Source organism: Leptidea sinapis, chromosome 13, assembly GCF_905404315.1.
Source record: "Leptidea sinapis chromosome 13, ilLepSina1.1, whole genome shotgun sequence".
Lineage (NCBI taxonomy): Eukaryota > Metazoa > Arthropoda > Insecta > Lepidoptera > Pieridae > Leptidea > Leptidea sinapis.
The window spans coordinates 2,459,175-2,468,672 of NC_066277.1; the positions used below are offsets into that span (position 1 = coordinate 2,459,175).

A 9,498-nucleotide genomic window follows, 5' to 3' on the forward strand; every position below is an offset into this window, starting at 1 on the left:
CTTCGGGAAGTCTTCCGAGACGTTAAGAAGTTGGGTGACTTCTTGGAGGAGCTTGGCTGGTTGGAGTAGCCTCTACCACCCTCGCACGCAAAATAGGCGCATATGACGTCGAGTTGCGGAAAGCGCCTGTATGAAGAAGAACAAGAACTGATGTTTTAACTTTATATAAAATTATACATTGTAGAATCATATCCCCAGAATTTCTTAAAAATAAACCTTACAGTCCCTAGAAATAGACCAAGACTCTATCAAAAATATTTTCAGGCCAACAATCATCAAAACTATAACACGTATACGTACGTATACGTACGTACTACAAAGCTGTGGAATGAACTTCCTTGTGCAGTGTTTCCGGGACGATACAACATGGGTACCTTCAAAAAAATCACGTACACCTTCCTTAAAGGCCGGCAACGCTCCTGTGATTCCTCTGGTGTTGCAAGTGATTGTGGGCGGCGGTAATCACTTAACAACAGGTGACCCGTACGCTCGTTTGTCCTCCTATAACATAAAAAAAACCGCACCCTTAAACAGAACAATGAGCTCTTATAAATGAAATCACTGCAAAAAATGGTAATCTAGATATTATTATATTATATAATGGTTAATAAAAAAAAAAATAAAACTGACTGCCTTAAAATATTAAGATCTTAGTTATGTAAGTTAAATATTGGAAGTAAATTATTGTACGGTTGTATAGTTATATATTTTATAAATCTCTTTTTTTAATAGAAATGTATTTAAGTCATTCTTTATCATTTTTGTTTAACATGAAGAGTCTTTAATTTTATTATGTTTAAGTACTTGGTCAACTTTCAAGCTACCGACTGATCCTGCACATACCTACTCAAGTATCGAGTAAGTATATATATATATATATATATATATATATATATATATATATATATAAGTACTCTGTGATGACTAAAGTAGTGGTTAAATTCTCTTTGGTGACAACTAATATAGGTAGGTCAGGTATCACCAGCTGTTGTTTGTTTGTATTGAAATTTGAATCCGCCAAATTTTAAATTGTAATATATCTCGTGTCCTATAAAACTCAAATAGTGAAATACTCACCCATACTGACCAAGAAATAAGACTTAAATATTATCTTCATGGAAAATAGAAATGGCCGGAGTGATGTGATAAACAAGTTTGACATCAAGATAAAATCAAAACCTAAAGATGGTTTAGTTTTACAGCTTCACCATACAATTCGTGGTTCTAATGGGGGAACCCGTCGCATTAGGTTTATCACCGGCACATTTAATGATGCTCAAGAGAAATTAGCATGCGCAGACAATAACGGTAACATTTTTATACTCGACTTTTCTCAGTTAAAGTTTTGGAAAATATTAAGTAAAGCTTCATGCACTGCTTTACAGTTCTTCCCAAACCATTTGGATACATTAGTTGTTGCTAATAAAAAGTACGAAATAATATTTATGGATATTGAGAATGGAAATATTTCCTTGAAGCTTACCGGGCACTCTGCACCTGTTAAACATATATCTTTTTCAAATAATAAAATGAAAAACCTACTCACTGCTAGTCCAGTGGAAGCTATACTATGGGAGCTTACAAATTATACAAAATATTTTACATTAAACACATATGCAAGTGCTAATATCCAACAAATCATGTTTACACCAGCGGGTGATTATTTGGTTTCTTGCTTTCAAAATGACACCATCCAAATATGGCGACACGAAACTATGAAGTCGGTTAAACAGATTATTCCAAGTGAGCTCAAACATATGAAGAGTATAGCGTTCACAATGAATGGCAGAGCAATGGCTATGGCTGGCTTATCTCCATTATTAATTCTATTTGGTATGGACACATGGAAAGTATTGAAATCTATTGATCTGACCAAATATGGTATAAATGGTGTTCAGCAAATATACTTTGTTCCTCAAGTGTTTGATGGGGGTGCTAATAAGATTCTGGGTATTCTCAGTAGTGATTGCATACTTCAATTTCTAAATGTTGAAATACTTAAAATAGTTTACACAATTCAATGTCAATCAGGAGGAATTAGGAGTTTTATTGTAAGTCCAACAGGAAAGTATTTCCTTTGCATACTGCAAATGGGAGAAGTAAATATCTACAACACATCATGTGTTATGGATTTGTCCCAGAGTAACAAAGAGTTAGTAGATAAGCCATGTACATCTGTTCCACACAAATGTCATAAAATAACTAAATCACCAACACCAACTAAAGAAGAAGTTGAAGATAGAATGCGTATCTGCATGGATACAGCTAGGTTAAGAAGAATACTAATGCAATATGGAGAATACCCTGATAAATTTAGAGCTACTATATGGAGATCATTACTCCGTACTCCAAGAAACAAATTGGCCTATTCAGCCTTAGTGGATAAAGGTATTCATCCTGCATATAAAGATATAGAAAAACAATTTACTATTCACAGCTCAATAACACTGAAAAGTTTGAAGAGGCTGCTTTCTTGTCTCTCACATTGGTGCCCACTTTTTGCTGTTATCAAATTCCTTCCTGGATTTGTTTTTCCATTTGTAAAAGTATTACAAAAAGATCCCTTACTTTTATTTGAATGTGTAGCCACTGTGCTACTGAACCAGTATCAATTATGGTTTGAATATGCACCATTTCCTCCCATCAGTATACTGGCTATGGTTGAGAATATTGTTGCTGAACATGATCAACCCCTCTTAGATCATTATTGTGAGCTTGAAATTACAAGTCAAACATATGCATTAAAAATATTAGAGACCGCTTTTAGTGAAATACTGACATGTTCTGAATGGTTAATACTTTGGGACCATATACTGAGCAATGAACCTTCATTTATTTTGTTTGCTGTAGCGTCATACAGTATCACTCAAAGGAATGCAATTAAAAAACAGAAAACACATGATCAGGTAGAAAACTTTTTTCACAACCAGAACCCGATAGATAAAAAGACATTTATAAAAAAAGCATACAATCTATTGAATGAAACTCCAGAAGAAATACATCCTAGAAATTTTTTCAACAAATTTTGTGCTCTTGATAAAGGGCTTTGTTATCAGCAATTCACAGGCTATCCAAAAGCAACAATTTGTTTAAAAATGACAAGAAAAGATAAGAAAAAATGTATTAAAAGTGATAGGTTACATGAGCCACCTGATACTGATACAGGTTCAGAGTTTGATTCAGAAGAAGTAGTGAATTATACTGAAATTGACAGAGGACATACTGAGCATAAATATAAAGCAAGACAAGACCGAAAGAAAAGTAAAGGAGAATGTGGTCCAAGTAACATAAAAGATGATCTGATCAATAGCATTATACATCCTGTAAATGAGGAAGCTAATATAAAAAAGAGTCATGAGTCTAGATCACAAAAAAAGGAAAACATATTAGTGAGAGCCGAATCAGAAGTAAAGAATAATAAACTGGAAAAAGAAGTTGAAAGAATTTTTTTTAACTGTAATAATTCGGAAACTTCCAGGAGCTAACAGTGGACAGCCTTCAAAGGTCGAAGGAAGTGTATTAGTCTATATCAACGCTAATTTTTCGCCACAATTTAAATATTGAGACAGCCTACAATACCTAGTTTCTAATCTATTTGGTACTGTAGACTGGAAGTAGATTTTGTAATTGTTGTTGCAACCACATTATATAAATTCAGATTTACATTTGTTGCATTTCATCTAGAATATGATAGATATGATAATTATGTTGAATTTCGTTGTAATAAACATAAAAAATAATTTTGTTTCTCACTTGTATAAATTAAAAACAAATATTTACTAATCTCTGATTTACTGGTTTAGAACTGCAAAAACAAAGTTATATCGCCGTGATGGCAGAAACATCCCCCCGCCCGCATCTCTAGTTTTCTTTCCCGTAAATCTTACTGTGGGTTAAATCCACATTCCTTGGTGGTGTTCAGGTCTGAACCTTCAGAAATCTTAAGGAGCAGTGATGATCCTTCTTAATTTAATAAATAAATAATCACATGACCATATTGACACGGGAGTGGGTCAGGGATTGGAAATAATGCTCCGCTTATAGGAACGAGTCTTTTATTTGCGTTCACTTTTTCTGAACTTTCACTTCGCCGGTCTGCCGCTGTTCCTCTTGTGGGTGGCAGTACCATCAACGCGTCACACCGCACCGAACACTAAGTCTCTTCTATCTTCTTCTTCTTGGAACACTTCCACTTTTCACTACTTCTTCTTTACACTTTCGAGTCAGAACTAGAATTGCCGTAGGCCACGCTTAGTACGGCTTATATACCCCCGGATCTGTTCCATTTTCGAAATTATTCTCCTATTCCATCTTTAAATTTAAATTGTACTAGAAAATTCTTTTAACTATTTCTATCCTGCTTCCACATTTTCCATCCCTTTTTTCTGTTCGATTTGATCCTGAACTTACTAGAAATTTCCATTAACTTAACAAAACCCAAAAAATTCCATACACTGGTAGGTGTATTGAACCCGGGTCTACAGCGTCTAAAGTTAAACACTTTTCCGCTGAGCTACGAGTATTGCTGACGGAGCTGTTGAAATTAACAATGTCTTGAAGTTTGACATTCTCGTCATTTACGTTGCAGCGTTGCTCCGCAACACTGCCCCCCCCCCCCCCTAAGACATGATCGTCCCGATCATCGTTGCTTCCGTAGTACTTAGCCACCCGATCGACATGTACGATTTTCGGGGGACTTCGAGGGGTACGCTGGATCCTGAGAGTCACATCATTTATCCTTGTGATTACTTTGTATGGTCCCTCCCAACTTGGTTGGAGTTTCGGAGACTTCCCCTTTCGTCTTACAGGATTGTGTAACCAAATCAGGGTTCCCCCTTGAAAACTAGGACTATTAGCTCTTCGATCGTAGCGGGTCTTCATCCGTTCACTTGCCTTAAGCCCAGTTGTTCTAATTTCCTCGTAGATGTCAACCATCTTGTTCCGTAACTCATCCACATATTCTGTTATACTTTTTGGAGTGTCTGGTGGACAGCCTGAGAGTAAATCAGCTGGCAATTTCAATTCCCTTCCAAAATTGGCGTACGCAGGAGTCACCGTAGTCGTCTCGTGTATTGCGGATCTATACGACATAAGAAACAGTGGAATGTACTCATCCCAGTTATCCTGATGACTGTCCACTACTTTTACTACCAGAGGTCGCTCCAATGTTTGGTTGAACCTCTCCACCATCCCGTCCGACTGTGGATGATATGGCGTAGTTCTGGTCTTATAGATTCCCAAGATCTTGCAAACTTCTTGAAATACTTGTGACTCGAAGTTCCGCCCTTGGTCACTGTGCAACTCCAAAGGCACACCGAATCTGCAGAAAACTTCATTCACCAGCTTCGTCGCAACGGTAACTGCTTCCGGCCACTTCGTGAAATAATCCATCACCACCATTATGTAACGGCTTCCAGCTTTGGTGACTGGAAACGGTCCGGCTATATCCAGACCTACTCTCTCCCATGGAGCCCCAACATTATACAACTTCACAGCTCCTCTGCTCCGGGTTTGAGGTCCTTTGACAGCTGCACAACTCTTGCATTTACGGCACCAGTCTTCCACATCATCACGGCAATGCAACCAGTAAAATCGTTCTTTAATTTTTATGAGAGTTCTTCTTATTCCCAAATGTCCACCTGAAGAACCATCGTGATAAGCTCTCAGGATCTCGTTCACCTTCTCCCTGGGAACGACCAGTTGCAGATGGCAATCCTTTCCTTGCGGGGTTTCCCATTTCCGGCAGAGCAACCCGTCATGCATCACCAAACTATTCTATTGTGCCCAGAGACTCTTGGTAGCCGTACTGTGTCTAGCCACTTCAGACCATTTTGGTTTAAGTGATCCACTTGCTAGCCAATGTAAAAGTGGTTGAAGATCCTTATCATTTTCCTGAGCTCTCCTCATTGCATCGTTGCTCCAGTTCCTATCGATCGAATCTGTTCTGATCAGTCGGATTATTGGATTTTCTTTCTCCTCCTGACGAATGCAATGTTTGCATTCCGTCGGACAAGGTCTTCTAGATAAAGCATCTGCGTTTCCATGAGTTTTTCCTCCTCGATGTTCGATTTCAAAGTCATACTCTTGAAGTTGCTCAATCCATCTGGCCACTTGTCCTTCCGGGTTCTTGAATTCTAGTAACCACTTCAAGGCGGCATGATCAGTCCTTACGAGGAATTTGCGACCCAACAAGTACTTTTTAAAATGTTGTAATGTCTTCACCACGGCAAGTAACTCCCTACGAGTTACACAGTAGTTTCTCTCCGGCTTCGATAAAGATTTGCTAAAGTATGCAATTACAACTTCTTGATCTCCCCTCTTCTGAGATAACACTCCACCAATTCCAGAATTGCTAGCATCAGTATCTACTATGAATCTTCCCTCCGTGTCAGGATATCCGAGGATAGGTGATTCACATAGTCGTTTCTTCAACTCTAAGAAAGCTTGTTCGCAGTCTTCATCCCAGGAAAAGGCTCTTTTCTCCTCCGTCAGTCGATGTAAGGGTTTAGCAACATCGGAAAACCCTTTCACAAAGCGTCGATAATAAGAGCATAGTCCAAGGAATGCTCTCACATGTGTCTTTTCTGTCGGCGTCGGCCAGTCCTTGACAGCACTTATCTTGGCAGGATCCGTCGCAACGCCTTGCTCCGAGATAACGTGCCCCAAGTAATTCACCTGACGTTGAAAGAAGGGACATTTCTTTGGACTCAACTTCAAGTTGGCACCCTGCAGTTTTGCGAAGACTTTTTCGAGCTTCTTAATATGATCTTCAAAACTTCGTCCCATAATGATTATATCATCCAAGTAGACAAGGCAGGTTTCTCCCAACATACCTGCCAGCACATGCTCCATCAACCTTTCGGAAGTAGCTGGGGCATTGCATAATCTGAAGGGCATTGTTTTGAACTGCCATAACCCTTTTCCAGTTGAAAAAGCCGTCTTCTCTTTGTCTTTAGGGTCCAGATCGACTTGCCAGTATCCACTTTTCAAATCCAGAGTAGAGAACCACGTCATTTCACAAAGTGAATCTAAGGTGTCATCGATTCTTGGCAATGGATAACTGTCTTTCTTAGTTACATCGTTCAAACGCCGATAGTCCACACAAAATCTAGTTGATCCATCCTTCTTCTTTACCAGAACCACTGGAGAACACCAAGGACTCGATGACGGTTCTATCACACCATTTTCTTTCATATCCCGAATCATGTCTTCCACTTCTTGTTCGCGTGCAAACGGAATACGTCTTGGTCTTTGCCGTATCGGAACAGTGTCTCCTGTGTCGATCTTGTGTTTCACCAAACCAGTTCTTCCGATCTCCCCTTCGTTCTTCGAGAACATCCCGGCGTAGCGTAGCAGGAAATTTCTCGCTTTTATTAACTGTAGCTTGGTAAGATTGTCCTTACAGCCATCCAGAAGTTTCTGTATGTTCTCATCCTGGCTTGCAGCTACGGTCTTCCTCCCTTTTTCACACTTTCTTAACCAAGCTATCTCCTCACAAGCTCCGATCACTGTTCCCTTCCCAATGATTTGCTTGTCCTCGTGAGGATTAAACACGGGAACCACCGCAATTCGGGAGTTTCCCACAACAGTCCTGGCTGGGATCCATGTCGTGTCCGATGTCTCTCTTTCTATTATTTTTTCGCATTTACAAGGTCTTCCTCTGTCATCCCTTGGCAGGACTAGGGTCTAGGGACTAGGGTCTGTGATCACGGATTTAAAGTAGTGTCTCTTAAGCACAACACTTACCCAAAAGTTCCGCCTTTTATTGGAATTTCTTCACCTCCATGCTTCAATACACCATGTTTCATGTCAATGGTACACTGATGATTCCGAAGAAAATCCAACCCAATGATGCAGTCATCTGTGATATCCGCTATTACCACTTTTTGCCAGTACAACGTATCCCCGAGTTTCATGGCCACGACCTTCTCTCCCTGGACTGATATGCGCTGGCCTGTAGCTGTTGTCAGTGTTAAGTTTACATTTTCTCGCATATGTCGTCTTCCGATGCTCTCTAGTCTTCTTTGGCTTACGACTGTACGTGAGGCTCCCGTATCCAAAGTGAAACGGCAAGATTTTCCATTAATCATTCCTTCTATAACCAAAGTGTTTCCGTCACATGCTTGCTTCACGAAGATCCTTGGGGCTTTCCTTTTACGGGCCAGCACCCACCCCGCTGCTCTGGCCTTTTCCTGTTGCTCCAGCGGTGACGTTGTGATTGTCGCATCCTCCCTACCTTGCGTTATGCGCTCACGTCTGGGGCAAGTGCTCCTGAGGTGTCCTCTCTCCCAACAGCCGTAGCATACCGGGTTGTATTCTCGCATTTGGCTGGAATCTGCTGGTACAATTTCGCGGAGTCTCAACGCCCGAGAATCGTGGCGAACCGCTTCCACTTCCAACGCATGTGCCACCGCTTCCTTTAAACTAGTATGATGACTCAATCGTACGGCTGCTCTTACTTCGGCGTCCCGTATTCCATCGATGAACACTTGGAGCAACATTTCTTCTATTGCAGCTGGCGACGACTGATATGCTTTACGCACTAGCTTCTCAGCTTCCACGGACCACTGCTGCAGAGTTTCGTTGGCCCTTTGACTGCGGTCCTTAAATTACGCTCGATACACATGTTCAAGGTGTTTATCGCCATAACGTGCCTCCAACGCGTCAAGAAGGTCTGTGTATGTCACTTCCTGCTTCCCAGCGCCGAGTGCTTCCACAGACCTTCCACTTCTGACACCAATTGACACGGGAGTGGGTCAGGGATTGGAAATAATGCTCCGCTTATAGGAACGAGTCTTTTATTTGCGTTCACTTTTTCTGAACTTTCACTTCGTCGGTCTGCCGCTGCTCCTCTTGTGGGTGGCAGTACCATCAACGCGTCACACCGCACCGAACACTAAGTCTCTTCTATCTTCTTCTTCTTGGAACACTTTCACTTTTCACTACTTCTTCTTTTCTTCTTTTTTACACTTTCGAGTCACAACTAGAACTGAACGTAGGCCACGCTTAGTACGGCTTATATACCCCCGGATCTGTTCCATTTTCGAAATTATTCTCCCATTCCATCTTTAAATTTAAATTGTACTAGAAAATTCTTTTAACTATTTCTATACTGCTTCCACATTTTCCATCCCTTTTTTTCTGTTCGATTTGATCCTGAACTTACTAGAAATTTCCATTAACTTAACAAAACCCAAAAAATTCCATACACTGGTAGGTGTATTGAACCCGGGTCTACAGCGTCTAAAGTAAACACTTTTCCGCTGAGCTACGAGTATTGCTGACGGAGCTGTTGAAATTAACAATGTCTTGAAGTTCGGTTTAAAGAACTTTAATTTCTCATTAAGACTATCGTCACTTACATGAGAACATAAAATCAGTGAGTGAGAGGCGAATTTGCTCATTGGTGCTTTACGGTTTTTTAAGGCGGTGGTCCAAGTTACAAGATATAGTTTATTGTTATTATGATAAGATGTTTTTATTCATTACTTTGAAAAT

General features: G+C 40.1%; 1 protein-coding gene across 1 annotated transcript; it reads left to right on the forward strand.

Moving 5' to 3' along the window:
• The first annotated feature begins 1,228 nt into the window (after positions 1-1,228).
• LOC126967511 (TBC1 domain family member 31) lies at positions 1,229-3,748 on the forward strand. Its single transcript, XM_050812003.1, has 2 exons — positions 1,229-1,308; positions 1,386-3,748. The coding sequence occupies exon 2, from the start codon at positions 1,446-1,448 to the stop codon at positions 3,483-3,485; it is 2,040 nt and encodes a 679-aa protein (XP_050667960.1). The 5' UTR covers positions 1,229-1,308; positions 1,386-1,445; the 3' UTR covers positions 3,486-3,748.
• The last annotated feature ends 5,750 nt before the right edge of the window (positions 3,749-9,498 follow it).

Excerpts from the sequence above, each read along its gene's own strand:
- LOC126967511 (XM_050812003.1), top strand. The coding sequence starts at position 1,446 with ATGGATATTGAGAATGGAAATATTTCCTTGAAGCTTACCGGGCACTCT.